The 22,957-nt window shown below is 38.0% G+C and overlaps 1 protein-coding gene and 1 long non-coding RNA gene across 2 annotated transcripts in view; one reads left to right on the top strand and one right to left on the bottom strand.

The window, feature by feature from the left end:
- Positions 1–5,191: 5,191 nt before the first annotated feature.
- Positions 5,192–22,957, bottom strand: part of LOC142109367 (interleukin-31 receptor subunit alpha-like) — a 64,592-nt gene continuing 46,826 nt past the window's right edge. The window contains exons 11-14 of the mRNA XM_075193529.1: positions 20,968–21,114; positions 9,716–9,809; positions 7,022–7,106; positions 5,192–5,564 (exon numbers count right to left, since the gene is read on the bottom strand). Coding sequence (XP_075049630.1) covers positions 5,310–5,564; positions 7,022–7,106; positions 9,716–9,809; positions 20,968–21,114 — 581 coding nt within the window. The 3' untranslated portion in view covers positions 5,192–5,309. The remainder of the gene's footprint in view (positions 5,565–7,021; positions 7,107–9,715; positions 9,810–20,967; positions 21,115–22,957) is intronic.
- Positions 11,429–17,358, top strand: LOC142099304 (uncharacterized). The gene is made up of 2 exons (XR_012678508.1): positions 11,429–13,338; positions 14,062–17,358. It is a non-coding gene; the product is annotated as an uncharacterized LOC142099304 (long non-coding RNA).

Below are 22,957 nucleotides of genomic sequence, written 5' to 3'. Positions count from 1 at the left end.
GTTCAGACACTGCTAGCTTGAGCCACATTATTTCCTTAATTAGACTTTTGGAAAAGCAGCTTGAGGAACTGAAGGAGGGGGGGATGAAACAAAGCAATTACGCCAAGTATGTCGGTCTTGTAGATCAAGTACTTTATTCACTTCGGCAAGATTCAATAGTTATCAAAAGCTTGAAATCAGATCACTACATTTTGGCGACTGTGTTTGATCCTCAGTTTAAGAGCTTTGTCTTCTCTTTGTTTCCAAGTGACTCAGAGATGCATGGAGCTCCCAGTGAGCAAGATGACAGCTCCAGTGTTATGTGACAGAATGGCGTCTCCTCCTTCAGTTTCTCAGTCAACTGCTGCTAGAAAAAAAAGTTGGCTTTCCCAAGAGACCCAGGGATGATGCAGAGGACTCAGCACAGCATTTTGACATCTGGGGGTAAATGTATGAACCTCCGATTTTTTTCAACTCACCGGAAATCTGCGATTTTGCAGGTAAAATTTAAAGCGGCTATGGCTTGTAAAGGCAAACTTGCCTTTACAAGCCATCGCCGCTTTAAATTTTACCTGCAAAGTCGCAGATTTCCGGCGAGTTGAAAAAATCGGCGGTTCATACATTTACCCCCTGGTCTGGTCTAAAAGAATTGACCAAAAAACGTAACACCTCTGACGTAACTCCACCTGATCCTACTATCAACATCCAAAGGATGGTGGAGGATTATTATAATGACAGCATAGAAATAGACACATCAGACAGTCCCTTTACATACTGGGACGAAAAAGAGAATTTGGATACCCATGTACCAACTCGCTTTGCCCTGCCTAAGCTGCCCATCCTCCAGTGTGTACTCGAATACAGTTTTCAGCACAGCCGGGGACCTTGTCAGCAATCGCTGTAGGAGGCTACATCCTCAAAATGTGGAAAAGATGATTTTCATAAAAATGAACTTCAATTTCCATGAGGAAGGCCTTTCCTGCCAATTACTTCAAAATACTGAGACTTCTGTAATAGTGGATTCCAGCGGTGATGAATTAATAATGTGTGAGGATGATGTACACACTGATAAGGGTGAGGATGAGGCTGAGGGTGATGACAACAACATCTTGCCACAGTAGAGTTCATTGACAGCACTGTTACCTTAGGTGCCTTAAGCCCATTGTTAGCTTGTTTTGTGGGAGCCCAAACAAACCAAGCACATCAGCCTCAAAAGTGGCACTCCTTATCGCTGAAGTGCTTGGTTTGTTAAAGTGTGCATATTCTTTTTAAGATCCAACATAAGGGTGGGTGGGAGAGCCCAAGGATAATTCCATCTTGCACCACTTTTCCTTTCAGCTACCGCTGTGTGCAAATGTTACCTACCTGTGCTATATACTGTTGTGTGCTTTGCAAAAATCTTAGACACCCATTGATGATGCAGATGACTCAGCACAACATTTTGACATCTGGGGGTAAATGTATCAAAGTGCGATTTTTGCAACTCCAGCGATTTTCTCGGGAGAGTTGAAACTCGCCGATGTATGAAGCTGAAATTTCATGCAAAATCACCAGAGTTCTGCTTCTGTCAAAATCGCTACTTGCAAAATCGCCAGAGATCAAACTCCCGACTGTTTGCCACTGCAGCTATACAGCTCTCAAATGTATGAAGCTGTGAGTTAGCAAACTCAGGAGAGTTTGCTTCAAAACACGCCAGATAAAACACGCTGCTTGATAGCAGTGTGTTATACAAACACATCCCTGTTACACTGCCCTGGCAGTGTTAAAATGGTAAAGAACAGATAAAAGTTGAAAAAAAAAAAAGCATGAGGTCCCCCCACTATTCATGCTTAACCCTAGTGCTGCCTGATTTTGCGTGGGGTCCCCCCGATTTTCACTTTACCAGCACTAGGCAAACCAGCCAGGGTTGGCGGCACTAAAGCAGGGGGACACGCGGCAGGGGTCCCCCTGCCATAATGACTAACCAACCCTAGACTGTTCAGCACTGGGCTGGATTCCCTCTCCCGAGAAAATCGCTGGAGTTGCAAAATCGCACTTTGATACATTTACCCCCTGGTCTTGTCTACTGTAAAAGAATTGAACAAAATTAGTGACACCTTTGCTGTAACTCCACCTGATCCTGCTATCTACTATCAACATCCAAAGAATGGTGGAGGATTATTTTTAATTTTTTTGAGGGGCATGAAGACAACAGTTTTATTAACAAAGAACAACATTGCTTGCAGCAGTAATGTAAGCATGGATGTCTAAATAGACGTGTATATGTATTACTCAAACCTTCCACTTTGCTGCTCTTTCATCAGTATTGCACAAAGTGTTTGTAATCTGCACTTTACGTCAAAGGTACCTAACTATATTATAATTTTTTTTGCTGTGAATTTCAATGGCTCTTTTTAGTGCATTGTCTAGCACCATGGATTGGTCTTGGTCTGATAAAAGCACACATCCCGGGGTTCAGCGCTCGTCACCATGTTTTAGCTGTAGAATTACCACAGTTATCCAAGGAACGGGTGGAGTGATCAAATGAACCATAACTGATTTCATGATTTATTCTCAGTTTCACTTTACCGGCCATGTGTTTAGGGTGATGGCAAACTCCCCGTCTTCATCTTCCAAAGCTTAGTCTGCAGGGGCCAGTGACACACCCATTTGTTTTCTCAGGTCTCTTAGCTGTTCTTTAAACTGGACATATTTATCATCCTGCCTTAGGGTCTCCTCTTTATTTTTTCTTCTGAAGCGCAGTGTATCTCTCATGTCCAAGCTCTCTTAAATCCGGGATCTCATCCGGTGGGTCACTTTTTAACTTAAGTACGGTCTCCTCAGCTGCATCTATATATTGGTTTATATCTCTGGTCAATGCAGCATATTGCAACATGACAGATTCCATGCTGCCCACATGTTCTATGTCACAGTCTGTCTGAAGAAGACCTAATGCCACTCCAGTTGTAATATCCATTGCTGTGTCTACATAAGTTTGGCAGTTCTTCAGAGATGAGAGGGAGGTATCCACAGAGGCGAAGGAGATTAAAGATGCAGCACGAGCAGACATTGTTTAATAATCTAGAGTTCATTAACAGCACTGTTAGGCTTAAGGCAGCTAAGCCATTGGTAGCTTTTTTTGTAGGGGCCCAAACAAACCAAGCACTTCAGCCACAAAGTAGCACTGTTTGTCTCTGGAGTGCTTGCTTTGTTAAACTGTACATGTCCTTTTCAATATATTACATAAGGGTGAGTGAAAGGGCCCAAAGACAATTCAATCTTGCACCACTTTTCTTTTTTTTTCTTTTCTGCACTCCTGTGTGGCAATGTTTCCTAGATGTGCTATTAACTGCTGTGTGTTTGAGTCATTGCTCTGCCGCTTAGCATCCAGTCAGGTCGCTGCAGTCTTTGTTTGAAAGTGTATGAAAATAATATTGTGACCAGTGAAGTGGTCAAAATTGACTGCAAATGACCTGAAATTAGTGTTATTGAGGTTAATAGTAATGTAGGGGAAAAAAAGAGCAGAATTATATGATTGTAGGCAAAAAATAGGGATTTTAGGAAAAAATAGGGATCTAAAACCAAAACACACAGGGGCAATTTTGCCAAAACCAAAACACAAAGTTAATCCAGATCCAAAACCAAAACCAGAACACAGGGGTCAGTGAGAATTTCTACTTTAAACACATATCACAAAAAAACCCTGCCTGTTGGAAAAAAAAAAATCGGAATGCATACTCATTCAGCATGAAAAATAAATTTAGATTCAGTTTGTTTAGTTCTTGTGAATTTTTTTTTTTTTGCTATAATTGCTATTAATGTCTAAGCCTGTTAGATGGGCTAAGCTGTAGAGGAGCCAACATCTATTTAATTTCTAGAATATCTAAATAAAAATATAGTGGGAATCCCTAATCATGTTTGTTTTTTGATTGGATGTTATGACCATGTTATATACGGGTGTAGTCATCTTTCGGATGACTACCATTTGGACAGGAAGGAGGTAGACATGAGAATTCCAAAGCCTATGATAGTGACATACCTTACCCAAAAACTGCCAGGAAACATTTGTGAGAACACTGAGTCCCGACACTGTCATTCTGCACACAGCTAAGTTCCTGACAGTCAGTTTGCTGCTCTTAAGTGGGCGATGACAGGACCCGGCAGCAGGATAAAGTAGAACTGTTACTACAAAAGGTAAAAGGAAAAGCTTAGGGGTCTGTTTTATAAACATTATGTTTCATGTCAGTTTATGTGTAAGTCTAGATTTATTAGATGTCTGTATCATAGGCTTCGGAATTCTCATCCTCGAGAATTAGTACCCTACCGTTATATACAGGAGTTCTGGAGACATTCGGTGTAATAGCCAGTTCTGGTGTCGTGCTTATTGAAAAAAATGTGAAAAGCAAAATACATCTGTGTATATTGTGCTGGCCAGACCTTACTGTTCCATCTTTAGTGTGTTTCATCTTAATGTATCAATTACATATAAGGATGATGTATATTACATTTAAATGTAGTTTGTCTTTTCCCAGAACTTGTCTGTAACATGAAAACGTTCAATCGACATGTACATATGTGTGACGTATGCATTTGGAGAAGCCTTTATGCTTTTGAAAGGAAATCTGCACTCTCTTTGCTAACTCAATTAATATTACTCACTATATTTATCAGAGAATGGGCATTCCTCTGAAATTCACAAAAGAGTTAATCTTAAAATATGGAATTATGCAAATTTAATGAGTATATATATTTTTTTCATATTATATAATATTAATCGTGAGAGATTATGTTGGATTTTAATGAATTTGGATTTTAGTACATGCATATAAACAGCTGTTTATTTGTCACATTTAATAAACATTCACGTTTATTTTGGAATTTGAGTACAAAGTAGTAATTATAAGACAAAAATAAAGATACCTGTCAATTTGGCAGAAAGTTTAGGCAAGCACAATAACCTACCACACTAGTTATGTCACCCATGTGTGCACCAGGCAGCATGCCTAATAAAAAGTGTTTCCCCTGTTTTCTTAAGCTTCGGCCTTCTTCTCGCTGATTTCTACCATCCCTTTTACTATCTGTCCCAGAAATAATCTGATTTGGCTTTACCCTGTCACATGTGTTTGTATATATTTTTGTATAATGTCATGTCTTGGTTCTCTGTATATGTAATGTACGGCTCTGCAGACCCTTTGTGGCGCCTTATAAGTCAAAGATAATAATAATACAAATAAAGTGTAGTAAAAAGTTTAATTGCTGCACTACTGCTCTGGGCTCTACAAGGCCTGACTCTGCTTCTGTTGGGAAGCTATTGATATGACTGTTTTATTGGTCTGTAAGTTTGGTAGCCATTAGTTAACATGGTTGGTGCTTTGTGGCATCCTTTTGAAGACATTGATCATTGACATCATGCTGGTGTAATCTTGTACATTTGGTGCTTGGGCTGGAGAAACCTGAGGGTGAGTTTGTTTCTTCATAGTGCATGTCTCCCTCCTCTGGATACATGACTCTGTTGGAATAGATACTATAGGAATCTGCTCAATCACCTCCACTCCATACCTGTCACAATTAGTTTCAGGAAACTGTGAAGACTGAATAAGTTTAATCTGTTGAAAAAAATAAAATACACTATTACATGTTATGCAGTATATATGATTCATTTATACCTTCATTTTAAACAAATAATACAGTTTTACTAAGCTAATTTTCCTAAATTCCAAAAATATCTGTTTCCATACACTTTTGTGATCATCATAAAGATAAAATTTCTTATTTTGCTCTATTATTATTATTATTATTAATATTTATTTATAAGGCGCCACAAGGCATCCGCAGCGCCGTACAGAGACAAACAAAATCACAATACAATGGGAGACAGCACAGTACAGTAAACACAGCAACTCAGTACGCTCAATGCACAGCTAATAGGTAAATTAATGTAGGTAAATATATACAGTATATAAAGCAGCAATCCTCCATAGCCCTTTTTTCTTTAGAAAGCAAGTACCTGTAGAGCATGACTCATTCTTAGCTGTTCTCCTACAAATCATTATCTTCTATTTAAAATATCTCTGGTGTGGCTGCCAGTTACACAAACAAACTCACAACTCTCAGTATGTCATGTTATGGCAAAGTGTGAACGAAGAAGTCGATTTTACAATGCACAGTGTAGATTAAGCTCCGAAGGATATTCCAAAGCCTCTCTGCTCACTACATCGGGCAACATGGTGGCTTAGTGGTTAGCACTGCTGCCTTACAGTACTGGGGTCATGAGTTCAATTCCCGACGATGACGTTATCTGTAAGGAGCTTGTATCTTCTCCCCGTGTTTGCGTGGGTTTCCTCCGGGTGCTCCGGTTTCCTCCCACACTCCCAAAACATACTGATAAGTAAATTGGCTGCTAACAAATTGACCCAGATTCAAATGAAAATACATCTTGAGATAGTCTTGGATTGTAAAAAAGGCACAGAACTTTACCATAGTTCTGACTATATGCAAACGTAACTTGTGTGCAGACCTTAATCAGGCCTTGTACTTCTACAGCCTGCGAAGTAATAAATGGCCTAATTGACCTTCAAAACAGTGTATAGGGACTGGGTATTTTAAAGCTAAATACTATAACTGAAATACTGGGAGTGTTTATTATTAAATTTGTCCAACACGGGGTGTCGTCCTTTTGCTGAAAGCAAATATTTGAATTAGTGCAATGCTTTTCAATCCTGTCACTTGGGCAGTCCAAAAGCATAAGTTTACTTAATTGGCTCGCAGTCTCCAATGTTGGTTGATTTCCACAGGGTTCAGTTAAGTTTATTGCCCCCTGTGCCATCATCCTTTAACCCATTGTTGATAAGCTCTGACATTTGGCTTTTAAATGTTTTATTTATACAACTTGGAGAAAAAGCTCCAACACACTTTGTAGAGATTTTTCTATTGCAGGTTTAATAAATAGCAATTAATATCCTTCTTATACATGAATTAAAATGCTTTGGTATAGTTCTCCTTTAACAGTACTAATGTTCCTATCGCCAACTATTCAGAATTGCAGCCAGATTCAATCCCATACCTTTGAGGGTGCTTCTTTATTCATCTTGATAACCTGGCTGTGTTTTGGATTGGGTATTTTTGGAAAATAGACGTTCTTCTTTTTTCTGTGACACAAAATGATATGGTGCATATCTGAATACATATAACCAGGATTTACATTGTTTTACAATATTCAAGATGGAGGAAATGATGTTGTTTAATTTTGACAATACAAAATGTCATATTGCAGCAGTAATAGAATAGGCATTTTATAAAACTGTGTAGGTCAATTACATAATGGGGGGAAAAAAACAAAGACGCAGTTCAAATGACATTTCTTCCTGTTTTGTGACATAATGCACATATTGTTTGCGTAGTTAGATGGTGAGTTATGAGGGGAACAGATCTTAATCTCTTCTGATGGGCAGACGGTGCGGATTGAGGTGTACTGCAGAGAATACTGGAAAAAATGGCATAAGGCTAATTTCATACCGGGCTACAGAACATTAGCTCTTTGCAGCCAATTTAAAGTATGTGTCTTTTCATCTCAAATATTGCCTATGTAGAGCGGCAAAACAATTTTCTTTCTATTATAATCTATGTAGAGTTTTTGCAGTTCTTTAGTTACAGGATGATGGTAATTTTTAGCCCTATGTGACATTACCCTGATGTTCCTGGTTCTGCACATAAATGGAAAAGCAAGCTTTTGTTTTCTGGGCCATGGTAAATCTACTGACCTAGGAAGGGTGTAACCAGTGATGGGTGACCCGATACGCTTCACAGGCCGCCCAAAGAGCCTCACAGTACCCCTTCATCTCAGTAATAAGTTAAACCAATACATTTAATTACAGAAAGAGACCCCTGTCTGTAATAACATATCTGCAGACATTTTAAACAAGTGTTACAAGCTATAACAAACAGATCTGACAATAAAGCAGAGAGTTTCTGGTGGCCGCAGGTGAAGGCTAGGAGGGTCGCCTGCAGCCCAATATTGGTGTAGACGGCGCCTGTTTAAAGGTGTTCCCATTTTAGCAGGAATATGCAGAACCTCTATGGTCTAGCTGTATGCCAGATTTTTACACCACCTTGGAGGTGGGTTAAATGGGCCTCTGCCCCTTAATTTCAATACAAACCTATTACTCCATCTGGGAGAAATTTTAGGTGAAGCACAATAGTGGATACATATAAATAAATGTAAATAAAAACTGTAATGGGTAAATATATCAAACCTAAAAAGCAAAACTGGAGGTATAACAACCAATCAAATTCTAGCTATCATTTTTATAGAACGTACTAAACAAATGATAGCTAGAATCTGATTGGTTGATGTAGGCAATACCTCCAGTTTTCCTTTTTAGAAATATGATAAATCTACACCTAAATGTAAGATTGATCCTTGAAATAACAATTGCCCCAAAGCATCAAAGTACAATATAGCAGATGTGATCCAATGCATGTGCATGGGGAAAATATTTGGCGAAATTACACATGAAAAAAATTAAAGTTTTGCTGCTAAATGTTTTGTAGAAAAACAGGAAATGCAGCGCTATAAACCTAACTGACACAATAGAAAAATATGGTCTGAATCACGAATAATCTGACAATATATTTATTCAATAAAACATATAAAAATACCTATATAGCTACACGGTACTATATATAAATATAACTACCCCACAGTTAATAAATCACTGTGCACTGTGATGTATGAAAATGTACAAAGCTCATAAGGTAGTAGCGCTACTAGGTCACCAACTGTATAAGACAGCTAAATATACAAATGATATGAGCATCTAGAGTAGTTCCGTAAAAGTAAATAAGTACGGTGCCACGGATGTTCGTGGTGGATAGCGAGCCACAAATAAATGATCAGTAATGGGTACGGTGCCACAGATGTCCGTGGTGGATAGAGAGCCACAAATAAATAGTCAGTAATATCTAGATGGCTAGATAAGAATATTACAATTCTGTAATTCACAGATAGTGTAGATCAACGTTCAGACTTATTCATCGATATATAGGAGCAAGCAGCTCTTGGTAGACTGCTGAATCTGTATCGTGTTAAGCAATCAGTTGAACAGATACTTTGTATTGCTTCCAAAGCTCTCCCCATTCAGAGTATAAGCAGAATGATAGTAGTGGCTTTTATATCCTTCCAGGGAATCCACAATTGGCAAAATAAAAAGTGTCCATGTAGCCAATTAGCAAAAGAGTTGATGATAAAAACAATTAAATACTTGTCATAGTACCTCTAACGCGTTTCATTGCAGATTGTAACTTCATCAGAGGAAAATATTAGGATCTCTTTGGGAGCTCTTGAAAGCCTTATATGTGTTTCACTTTCAGTTAACCAATCAAGGGTGATAACCCACACTCTTGGTTATTCATGACTATTCTTGTATGACCCTTGATTATTCGTGACCACATGAATCATAGTATACTAAGAGGCAAATTCCACTATAGGGAAATCATATTAAAACTATCTTATCAATTATATAATATATCTTTATACACTCGATAACATGTACAATGCTTATATACCAATCTGGCTGATGAGACAATATCCTAATAAAGAATAACTAAAAGATATAATTTGGTATCCTGTATAAACCTAAAAATGAGTGAGCAATGGACCTATTGCTAACAGATAACATAATAACAAAATGTTTTACAGTTTGTAAATGACATTCCTTGTCTCACACTTTGGATTGCAAGTAAATCATTGGATACATACCTGTGAATTGTATAAACAAGAACGCTAATTAATATAGCGCTTATAAATATTCCACCACATATCGACATTATAATACTTTGAAATTCAACTTCAGCTGTTTAAGAAAAAAGGAAATACAAGACAATTAGAGAAAGTGTCCAGAATGTGTATTGGACTGCTTGATGATAATTAATGCATTATTTAAACTACAGCTGTATTGCAAGTGTTAAATATGATTTTTTGTTAAGGCCTCATAAGGCCTTTGTTCAGCCATTTTATTGTAACTTGTATAGAAATATTATTTGCTAGAAGAGATTATTCATTTTTCTGTTAACTTGCAGTTTTGCAATATGTGAGCCTATGGCCTTGAAGTTGAACTAATAGGGAACACCTGAAGAATGTAACCAGTTATGAAAACAATAATGAGCTTCATATCCAGCTGGTAGTATGGGAGCTGTATCCATGGTGTTGCACATAGCATATCTCCAACTCCCCTTGAGATAAGAAATAATAGGCTCATCTGTCCTTAGAAGGGGGAGAAAAGTAAACACCTCAAGAATACGTGAGAAAGTTAATCAGTAGCGCTTCTCATAAACTAGTGGTATAAACTATTGTATGCATATGACGTAGGATTCATTTATTCAGTAGCCTATAAAAACCTGTATCTTTGTATCAATAAACTAGAGAATATTCCTTGCATACAGAACTTGGTCTGTGTCAATTCTCTCCAGCTGATTGAAGCGCTTCCAGATATACTTGACACCACAGGCTGACTTGGGTCAGAATTTTAGATTTAACAACTTGGAGGTCGCCACAGAGATTCGCTGTCCAGCAGGCTACAAGACAGACAACGGAGGTTTCCCAGCACATTGAACCCCAACATCCGCGGTCAGTAGATTTCTACTCGTTGGTCTTCCTAGTCTGGGTCACCTCATGTCTGTCTGAGGCACCTGACACGCGAATTTGTGAGTCTCAAGTATCATCTGATTAATATAATACAGTATTAACCCAATTTGTTTACTGTAATTGTATTGTTGATTAGATTTTTGAAAGATGATTGAATTTTGAGTGCATGTGTTTGTACCTATGTATGATGTATAAAGCATAAAAGTCACATAAGACATTGATCAAAGAAGCATGTAATGGAATAGAGGGATTTAGAGAGTTATTGTTTTGAACATTGAGTGAACATTTTAGACACCATCCCCAGAGGTATATCAAAGAAGGGAGATTCTGTAATCTGCCCAAATTGTGTAAGAGAGATTTCCAAAAGACCTTCGTCCCAGATACTGTCAAAGAAGCTATTTAGCACGGACATCCAGTACAAGGAGTCCACAGAACGGGACGTCCAGTGCAAGGACAACCCACAGAAACTAGATAAGAGTCCCGATTTGGACTCAACAGAATACTGTCAATACGAGTAATATAGATAGTAAACAAATGACAGCAGCTCCCTCATAGATATGATGCACAAAGACTAAAGGAAATGGGGGAGTAGAAGGTCTGCAGGAAATTTTTCAAGAAAGCGGGGATAGCCAAAGATATGTGTGGATGGAGAAACAAAGGTGTTGCAAGTGGTAATGTGACAAGAACAAAGGGGTATTGAGATCAAACCCCAAGAGATTGTTTGAGGTGGCACAGGAAAGTTAAGAGATCTGAAAAGTCGAAATATATGTGGATATGCTAAATGCATCGGAAGCTGAATAATGAATCAAGTAGGTTGTATATTATAAATGTATGTTTGATCCTGTGCAGCTGAATAAGTGAAATGTGCCCCTCCCTTATTCTGTGTAAATGATTTCAGTGTGTTGAGATAAGAAGCACACTGTTTTTTGTTTTTTGACAATGTATGTAAAATTAAAAAAATGTGTCCGGAGTGCTGATTGATGATAACATGTTGAAGCTAACTTGTATTTAGTGTAATGCTGGGACTTGTAGTTCCACAGCAGTAGGCTGGAAGATGTCAGTTAAGTTTTCTTTCTCTGTATGTGAGTTTTGTCTCCGTCTTACTGCGTGTGAGAGAGATCCGTGATAATTCACATTGTTTGTTCTCTGTCTTAGTGCTCTATAAGGGAGATGTTTGATTTACTTTAAATCACAATGTTTGTCTGTCTTGTCCGTTTTTTTTACAAGAGATATGTTTCAAGGTTGAAAAAGTTGTACATTCATTGCTTAATGATAAGCTTTTAAAAAGATACAAAAGAAGTTTTAAAATGTTTGGTCCGATTGCACGGACAAGATTGTAAATAATGTACATTATCACTATAAGTACTAGTGTCAGAACAAAGCTGGCTGGGATCCAACAAGCCGTTTCTGTATTTGAACAAAATAATTTTGTTTCTGAAGTTCAGAAATATAGCTTTCTCTTTAATGAAGTTGAGAATTGTGGGAGTGAGCTTACATGCTGTTTTTATCTGTGTTAAAATGGCGCTGATGAATGTTCTCAGAAATCAGGAGGGTTTGTTATGCCTTTAAAGAAATGTTACGAGATAAAATGTCGTCTGTGAGCGAGACTTAAGTGAATATATTTTTACTTTGAACACGAAAATCACAGAATCTAGAAATATGTGTGAATATTTGGTCACGGGAGAGAGATTTTGTTGAGAAAATGTTGAATGATTTACAGACACAATGTATTGTGTCTAACGAGAGTACTCTGATTTATGAGACAGTGCTGCTTTTAAAATGGTTGAATACTTGGAACCAAGATTCCAGATTGAATGTTTCTAAACCCGGAAATTTAATTAGTGTCATTTAAAAGGGCTGTACTAAGAGATGATAAGAAAGGAGTGGCTTTGAACACTCGCCCAGGTCTCGTCACTTTGACATTCTCTATTTGTGAAATTAGGGACTGCCCCTTTGAGGAAATCAAGGCATGGAACGCATAGCGTCACAGTTAAGCTTTTAGCAGCTGTTCACTGGTTACCTGATAACAGTATACACGCATGTTACAGTTACAGTAATTCCTAGTAAATAAATGTTAATCTCTATGCAAAAGTTTTTTTATTCACAGGTCTCCAGCTGCAAAGACCCATTAGGCAATCCAGATTGCATTGATTTAACTTCCAATGCACCATCTTTGCACCACAACAAACATAAGTATAAACTAATGAAGGATTTAAATAACGTAAACTCTTCTGAGTAATGATTACCTTGTTTTGGAAGAGATATTAGAGTTTATGTGCTATTCACATAGCAAATGCATGAACTAGGTGGTTTTTCTGTATGTGCAGAAAGCAAAAGGTTTTTATTTGTATCCTCATTACAGTTTTGAGTAAATCAGTGTTTGTAAAGACATTTACTGCCCTTATTTACTGTGCTATAATTGTCATATACTGTAAATAATTCTTTTTATTGTGGGTATGGTAATGCATTGATGGGAATTCTATATTTTTACAGAAATGAAAAAGATTTAAGACTTTAAGAGCAATTGTATGTGCTCCTGCATTAGCACTTCTGGATCATAGCAAGCCATTTATACTCTCCTCTGAGCAGAACCAAATGTTTAACCAATTTTAAGCTGAAATAACTTCAGCGCCAGCACTGGCTTTGCCAGATTATGACAAGCCTTTCACATTATTTTGTTATGAAGTCAGTGCACATGTACAAGGAGTACTGACACAAATACATGGTCGCAAGCTAAGGTCACTTGCATACTACTCTGCTTTAGTGCTTGAAAAGAGTATAGATATTGTGCTAGGACACCCAGTTACCTTAACGGTATCGTAAGTTGTGACAGAAACCAAGCACAAGCAAAACATTTGTTACCGGCCAGATTTACTAAGTATGAAGATATACAGCACAAAGGACATTCCCTCCTATTGTGAAATGAGTGACATATAACACTTGCCGAGCGCACTGTGTATTTTCTTCCTCCCTTTCCTTTTTTATTAGAAGAAAAAAAAAAAAAAAAAAAAAAAAAAGGAAGCACAAGAGGCCCCAGAGCCTCTCATGTTCACAGATATATGTTAAGACCTTCAGACAAGGGGAATCTGAGTAAACTGTATTTTAAGTTTTTTAAAGGTCCAAGGGAGACCAGAGAGGGGAGTTCATTGATATTAGCAGGAGGAATATAGATTGCACGTTATTTTCCTTTGCTGTGCGCTGTAGATGTGTACTAGACTAGAAAGGAAAGCCAAGTTTGGAAGAACCAGACTCAGGCCCATAGTAATGTATAGATCATTATACATAATTAGAAAATTCTAATATGAAAGTTTAACCCAACCAAATAAAGAAAAGAGCAACCCATGACTACAGGGGTTTACACCCAATGCAGGAATGTGTTTGTGAGTATTGTGGCCCAACACATTATTATATACACTAATAGAACTGATGATGTGGCTTATTAACAGGTTATTTAAGCTAAGTGTTTCTCTTCCAGAAGAATTAAAGTTACCACATCTGTCTTAACCGTTGTACTGTACACTCCATCTAATGAGTGTAAACTTTGTGGAACTCAGAAACCAAGAACCTTTTCCTTGGATTCCACATGCTCCTTACTGAAGCCTATCCTAATGAAGTAGCACTGCTTACTCCCAGTAACGTTACACTTAAGCAGTGCACAATGTTGAATCCTGCTGCCTTATTGCAGCAAGTTTCAAAAGATGGGAGAAGTACCTGTATATATTGGGGTTACCCTAAGGATTTGGGGGAATTCCATTCCAGCTTGAACAGAAAGAAAGGGAAAAAAAAAATGCAAACAAAATTTTTCTGAACATGATTGCATAGAACTAATGAAACAAGAATCTCTGGTTTTATCTCACATTAAAGATAAACCATTACCAGATGCAGACATCACTCTTTTTGTAGATGGTTCACACTATCACATAGATCCTGTCCCGTATACAGGGTGTGCTGTAACCACACACACAGAAATAGTGATTCAACAGACTCTACCGAGTCACATGTCAGCACAAGAAGCTGAACTAAAGGCCCTGACACTTGCATGCATATATGCAAAAGGACAAAGAGTAAATATTTACACTGATTCAAGTTATGCATTTGTAATTGCGCATGATTATGGCCCTGTATGGAAAAGTAGGGACCTTATGGGTTCAGCAAGCAAACCAGTCAATATGATGAACATACCAGGGCATTGTTCACTGCATTCCAGCTGTCCTCCAAACAGTGATGAAGATGAAGACACACACAGAGATACTACCCCCGAAGCTAAGTGAAATAGACCAGGCCGCACGAGAAGCCGCCATAGCCCCAGTACCCCAAGGGGAGTCTATTTACATGGTGACCCCCTGACCCCTGTTTGACCAGAGCACACTCCAACTTATGGAAAGACAAGCAACAGAAAATAAGAAAAAGACTTGGGCAATACATGGAGCACTAGAAGTGCAAGGAGTGGTGTAAAGGTCAGCGTTTGTGTCTGCCAAAGGTAGTTTATCCCATTATGGCCAATATAGCACACGAGAAAGTGCATCTGGGAAAAGATGCTATGGTTGTACTCACTAGCAGCTTATGGATAGTACCAGGGTTCGCCCAAGCAGCACAGTCGTTAGTGGCAGAATGCCTAGTCTGTGCACAAAGTAACCCGAGTAAGTCTGTCCTATGGAAAAGCACACCCCAGACATAATATCCCTATAAGAGGATACAGATAGACTTTATAACTTCCCAAATGCTCGGGCTTTGAGAATGTGCTTGTCTGTGTCAACTTCTTTAGTCACTGGCTGGAGACATGGCTGTATAGAAAAGCAAATGCTAAAGCATTAGCCAAGAAAATTGCGAATGAGGTAATCTGATGATATGGTGTACCAGAGGTCATTGTAAGTGACAGAGGGATACACTTTACGGGGCAAGGATTCCAGAAACTATCACACCCCCTACAGATCCCAAAGTTCAGGATGTATGGAGCGCCTTAATGGTACACTGAAATTGAAAATGCAGAAAATAATGGCTGAAACAGGTCTGCCATGGATCTCATGTTTACCTGCACTCAGTAAAAAATACTGCTAGGAAAGACACAGGTTTAACACCATATGAGATATTGTTTGGCACAGCAAACAGAACAGGCTGTTATTTTCCATAGCAACTACACCATGTATATAGTGATTTGTTGAATTATGTTGCCTTATTATAGAAACAACTAACTGAAATACATGGTCAAATATTCTCCTCCATTGCAAACCCTAATTTTGATACAGGTACCCATAAACTGCACCCTGGGGGGCTGGGTGGTCGTGAGAAAGCACATCAGGAGAAGTCTTGAACCCAGATACAAGGGTCCTTATCAAGTCCTGTTGACGACTCCCATGGCAGTGAAAGTACAGGAAAGAGACACCTGGATTCACGCATAACACTGCAAAGTCTTCAAATCAGGGGAGTCTTGTTCTGATAAATAGAAATGACTGTCTCATTGTATTGATATGTCTTGCCAGAATAATTGTGACTGAAGTAGGGATTAAGGCCTCCCTAACCCAGTATGAAACAGACAGTTAAGTGACATATTGCCTATGCCACTGTGAGAAACATATGGGAAGGAGTGCTCAACAATTTGCACTCATAGTAGAGTAAACTCTGAAAATGTCTTTGTGCAGATGCATAACCTCATTGGTAAAGTTGTCAGTAATGATTCATGTTGGATATTGGAAATATTGGCATTAGTAGCAAATGGTTTAGCAATCCTGTTGATCGTATAGGTGATAATGAAACTAAATATATGGCTGATTAAGAAGTTACTGACACTTGATTGTTGTCTCTCCAAAAAGGGAACCACTGAAAATCCCGAACCTCTGATGATCACAGAAATTACTTCTGAAACCTGACCAGACTATGAGTGTCATGAATTATTTGGACTAGCAAAGCCAAAGAACTGCAGAGTTTGCAACAAGAAACTACTAAAGATTGAACAAAGGACATGCAAGGCCTGCAGAACTACTATAGACTCATTAACTATCTTTTAAGAAACCATCTTTTAAGAAACCATCTTCTAAGAAACCATCTTTTCTAGACATGGACATTTGCCAAAATGCATCTCCTCATAAATCAAGTTAGGACAGGGAGGATCACAGGCTTATTAGTGGGGGATGAGTTGACAGATTCCTAAGGGGACCAACTCTATGCATGTGGCCTCCTACATGTGTATAAGTACCTGCTTATTAAGAATGTGGTTCTATAGATAGGATTAGGTAGGTAGGAGGAGAAAGGGTCAAAAATTGAATAAAAGATGGGAAATGTTAAATATGATTTTTTGTTAAGGCCTCATAAGGCCTTTGTTCAGCCATTTTATTGTAACTTGTATAGAAATATTATTTGCTAGAAGAGATTATTCATTTTTCTGTTAACTTGCAGTTTTGCAATATGTGAGCCTATGGCCTTGAAGTTGAACTAATAGGGAACACCTGAAGAATGTAACCAGTTATGAAAACAATAATGAGCTTCATATCCAGCTGGTAGTATGGGAGCTGTATCCATGGTGTTGCACATAGCATATCTCCAACTCCCCTTGAGATAAGAAATAATAGGCTCATCTGTCCTTAGAAGGGGGAGAAAAGTAAACACCTCAAGAATACGTGAGAAAGTTAATCAGTAGCGCTTCTCATAAACTAGTGGTATAAACTATTGTATGCATATGACGTAGGATTCATTTATTCAGTAGCCTATAAAAACCTGTATCTTTGTATCAATAAACTAGAGAATATTCCTTGCATACAGAACTTGGTCTGTGTCAATTCTCTCCAGCTGATTGAAGCGCTTCCAGATATACTTGACACCACAGGCTGACTTGGGTCAGAATTTTAGATTTAACACAAGTGAATATCAATATTATTGCACTATATATACAGTCGTGGCCCAAATATTGTCACCCTTGTAGTTTTTTCTAATCGCCGTTTCTTCCATATTTTTTTTTAAAATTAAACATGTTTTGCTATCCACATATGTATTTCATTGGTTTGCAGCGGTGAGTAGCAGGTGCCTGTAATATAGAAATCACTCATTGAACAAGTTAGAATAAAGAAAAGGACTCATTCTCCTGTTTTGTGTCAGTGTGTGCAATGAGTCCAGGGCAGATTTAAAACGGCAATGTATTTACAGGCAAGTTATATCGGCGACTTGCAAAATGCGCAGATTGATGCATTTACCCCCAGATCTAAATCCCATAGACCATTTGTGGAGTGATCTGAAAACATCAGTCAGGTAGAAGGAACCCTTCATATCTGGGATATCTGGAGCAGTTTGCACCAGGAGATCGGGTCAAACTGCCAGTAGAGACGTGCTACAATACATTAAGTCTAGGGTGTCAATAATTTTGTCAATGCCATTTCTTTAAAATTTCTGAATTAAAAGGATATACAGCATTACATTTGAATAAAAAACAAAGGATCTACAGGTTAACAGAATAAAAGAAGAGAAGAGGAAATTGTGAGTTATTTGAAAAAAGTGCAAGTGTACCAATATTTGTGATCATGACTGTATGTTGCTTTTTAATGAAAACAGCTGAGCCTGTAATGTATATGCATTTTATTTGCTAACTTGGTATATAAACAGATGATGATGATGATGATGATGATGGTATGTGGCCAATGTTGACACAAGTGAAGTGTTGTTTTATGCTTTCGTAGGGATTGGACGACCGCTACGATAGTATTCTATAAGTGCGGCGGATTCAGAAAGTGTCCTTAAAAATTGTTTGCGGGAATAACTACATTTTTTATACCATATTGTATTAGATAGTATTTTAACGACAATGTAAATATGTTGTTTATTATTGAAAAAAAAGTGTTTTGCTGTGCTATCTGAAGAAAACATATCTGTCATTCTCAAGTCTCTTCAGAGAAGGTGTTAGGAATAGGTGCAACCTACTCAACATGCCTTATTACTAGCCTATTGTCTAATTGGGCAACAAGTACACTTGCTTTCGTTCAGTCAGGTATCTGATGAAATCAATTAAATGACTCATAATAAAATCAATAGTATAATAGAGTACTCTACTTTTACATTGTGTGTTCCATTAAACATCATTGGGCCTCATTTACGAAGCACCAAACTGCTGAGTCATGGTGCAAGGTCCACATTTGTGTTGTTTTGCATTTGGGCTTCTTCCAAAGTGTATGGGTTAGCAGAAGATCAATATGGCAGCACCTGCGGACAAGCAGACATGCACTGACTGATGGGAACATTTTGGTGGAGTGAGAGCATTCCTTTCAAAGTATGTAAGGTATCGGTACAAAAATAATGAGATTATTGAAATGCAGGCATCATTTTAATGGCTTTCCTTGCACATAGTGGACCATCTAGGTGGACCAGCGTAAAACCAAGGTGTTTTGTGATATACATCCAATGTTCGTAATCAATAAGGTTCACTCTATTTCATTGTGAGTTGCTCAGTGACATTAACCCATTTGTATTTAATAAAGATGTGCTATTTTGTCACCGATACCCTCAGCAGCTTAATCATTCAGATACATTTTATTCTGAAACTGATCTGTACTTATAGGTCGGATTCTTTGTGTATAGATTAGGAGCTTGAGCTTAAGTGGATAGTAGATAACATATCAAACTCAAGTGTTTTTATGGCAGGTTTTCTATTGCAAACCTCAACGTTATTAAATCATAATCTATAAGTAATTTCAAAGTTATAAATCTAGATACACTTTAAAAACCTCTCCTACTAAATTCTCAGAGGTCATTAGTACTTTATGCCCACTAGACATATTAAGTGTGTGACCTTTTGTGCAGGGTTTTGCATTTTGTGTATTTTTAAATGCTTTTATGGATGTTTTTAATTCCTATAAATAGAGTATTAGATTTAAATATGTATAGAGTACAGCAGTATTTTTGTTTGAATGGCACTAGTGAAATCCGCAGCTTGATGCTTTAGTGAAGATTTGTTTTAGATGCAGGGAAAATCGGAGTGATTGCATTTTGAAGGATTATGGGGATCCTGTTATTTTCTGTGGCTCTGTGAAATTGTAGAATGTTAGCAAACCCTCAAAATATGTTGTAAATAAACTAACCCCCAGTTTGCTAATATCCCTGGCCATAACATCTGTTCCAAGAGCAGTTCATTTTCAAATAATTTCTGATATTAGCTAGGAGACCCTGGCTTAGGTCAGCATTAGACTTCTGCCATTGGCTATAATAAAGGACACAAGTTCTATAGCTGTAGTATATGCATCTGTTAGAAAACCCTTTTGCCGCCATGTTGCCTAAAAACAACTACTTCTGGGGTGGTTACGGATCCTCAATCCTACATTATGTGCTAATTATGGGGAAATAACAGTGTAGCAAAAACAAATGTACTGACCATTACCACCGACTCTTCACATTCTTCCAATGTAAACGTTCAGGGAAGAGGCGACGTAGATTAGGAAATGAGAGAATTTCATTCAAGAAACATGACCGGGGCAGTATTAGGATTTTGTAGCTGTCATGCATCCAACTGAAGTCACATTTTTCCTTTTATGGGCATTCAGTAAGCTGGGTGGATTGGGGACATCTTTCACTCAAACAGGCAATGTCGGTCAATGAATGTATATAGCATGTTGGTCAACTACTTCATGATTTCTAAGGGAGACACCATCACTATGTATACCTTACAGTCAGGAGCCTAATTCCCATAACTATGTTCTGTAATAAGGTGGCCAAATCCTCTCTGGTCACTTGGCCAACTTACCACTACTTCCTTCCACTCAGGTGGACATCTAGAGTGTACTAGATAACTAGATTTTGGCTGCTATGAGCACTTTTCATTTTGAGAAGGTTTGATAAATCTACCCCTAAGTCAGCATACCTATGCAGTGCAAATTGTAATGAGGACAACAGCCAGTCATGTCTGCAAATCAAGTTGTATTATAAAATGGAAGATGACACAGGTGCGCTATATATTCATACTCACTTGATACAGGTCAGCTGCAATCTCCCAGACACACAGGTTTGATAATAAATGCATATGCTTATGTTTCCACCAGAAGTCCGCAAACATTAATAAACAATAATTGGTAATATGAATTCAATACAAAACATTTATATGGAACTTCCCCTTAAAGTTCAGCCCATAACAGGAAGAGAAGGAGCTAAGTACTTTCAGAACAGAACTGAAAGCTAGAATTGAAACCGAGGGGTCAGCAGGGTCTGAGTTAGGCAGGTACCACTTGCTTAGAGGTCTGACCTACCTAAAAGGAGCACAGATATTCTAGCAAATGGGAATATTACATGTTTCTACCAAAATTTTTGATAGTCTGTTAAATATTTTAATAATTTTTCTTAATGAAGGAATAAAATAATTAATGCTACAAACTGAAGTGAATGAAATGTTCTTTTACCATATTTGAGCGTTTTGAACATACGAGAAGCACTGGGCGTTCCTGCCCCTTTGCTTGTCACTCCTGCCACGGTCACCTCATATGCATGATCGCTTGTGAGTCCCTCTAACAGATATCTTCTTTGATTTGTGGAATTCAGAAACATTTCTAGGATAAAAACATGCAGCGTGTTATTTCTACAGAAAAAAATAAAGCACTTCTTATTTTGTCTGTTTTTAGAAATATCGCTAATAAAAATTGCCTCATTGTGTAAAGTATGTATTGATATATATGAATAAGGCTACTGTATATATAGTAGGATTCATGTATACAAAATATTATAAAGGTTACATATATGCACAAATACCTTACCAAAATTAAACGTGATATGAAGTTGGGGTATTACAAAATAATAAAATACCAAATATTATTACACACAATTTACTGTAAAGAAAACTTGCTAATCTCCTGCCTCATTTAACCAGAATACTATTGAAATTCATAACATTTTCATACACTGGTTTAATGGTGTTCAGAATTATATATGGTCCATGTCCAGGATTAACCATCTACAACCCAAAATGGTGCAAGATGATTATTCTTTCAATGCTGTTCACCATTAGAGTAAGGGAAGGTGTGAAAGATAAATAACAAACTGGATACAAAATGGAGTTTAGCAGCCATGTTGTACACAGATCTGTCCTTTTTTGTATGCTTGGTTTTGTAAGAGATGAATATGTTTATGCAAAATGTAGAAGACATTGTTGAATTCACCCTAAGGTTGTGTCCTACCAACAGTGATATGGACTCAACCTCAACAAACCTTCTAATCGGGTGTATCGATGTAATTGGTCTAATAGTTGCCAAAATAGTACAATGCTTGAAAGAAAGCAATTGTCAAAGCTATTCTAAAAAAAAGACCCAGACTAGACTAGAGAAAGTTAGTGAGAAAGTGGTTGCAACCTAGCTGGAAGTCCATTTGTCAACTCAAAAATATTTGTGATCCATTCCATTCAGGAGATCACATTATACTGAAATCGCCCTGGTAAGCAGGGCCGTCTTTTCCACTGGTCACAATGGGCAAGTGCCCAGGGACCCCATAGGCAAGGGGGCCCTATAGGCAGGGCTCTTTCTTAATTAGAATAAATAATCCTGCAAAAACCTCCCAAAACTTACCTTTTGTGGTCATGTGGTCAGGTTAGATGGTGATCCGGCTCCTTCTCTGTTCCCCTCCTCCATGCTGCGCTCACACTGAATGTTGCCAGTGACGTTATCACGCCCTACATTTTCGTTGAGGAGCGCAGCACGGAGGAGCCACAATGCAAGAAGCAATGGAGAAGCAAGCGAAATTCAAAGAATCCGAAGACAGAAAAAAAGAAAAAAGAAAAAAGAAGAGAAGAAGGGGTGCAATCGGAGAACAAGGCGATTGAAAGGTAAGTGAAGGGGGGATTTGATTTTTTAGTTGCTGTAAAAAAATAAAAAATAAATAAAAATAAAATAAATAAAATAAATATATATATATATATATATAAAATATATAAAATCCTGTGGTTGTGTGGGTAGGGGCCCCAGTGCACTGCTTTGCCCGGGGGCCCATAATGTTGGTAAGATGGCCCTGCTGGTAAGTGTGCTTAATGATCATCTGATGGACCAGACAGAGATGATTGTTCTATCTTAATACTCCTTGACAGCATATGATACTGTAGACCATGTGATTCTAATAGTGCGTCTGAGGAAATTCTGTGTACTGGATGGCACATTCCTCAGCTGGCTCAAATCACTTCTCACTGGCAGGTAATAGAGAGTATAAGTGTATACTCATCTCTACTAGTGCCACATGCTACATTCTGCAGAGCTCTATCCTACCTCCCATGCTATTTGCAGTATACATGGTACCACTGGGTGAACTGTCCTTTGCTCCTGGTACTAAGAACCCAATACCAATCCTAAAGAATTGTTTATCTGAGCTTCAAGAGTGGATGAGTGGCAGTTGCCTGAGACTGAATCCTGA

This window comes from Mixophyes fleayi, chromosome 1, assembly GCF_038048845.1.
Source record: "Mixophyes fleayi isolate aMixFle1 chromosome 1, aMixFle1.hap1, whole genome shotgun sequence".
NCBI classification, from domain to species: domain Eukaryota; kingdom Metazoa; phylum Chordata; class Amphibia; order Anura; family Limnodynastidae; genus Mixophyes; species Mixophyes fleayi.
Note: the sequence above shows the minus strand (reverse complement) of the source record. Positions and strands in the feature narration are given on the sequence as shown.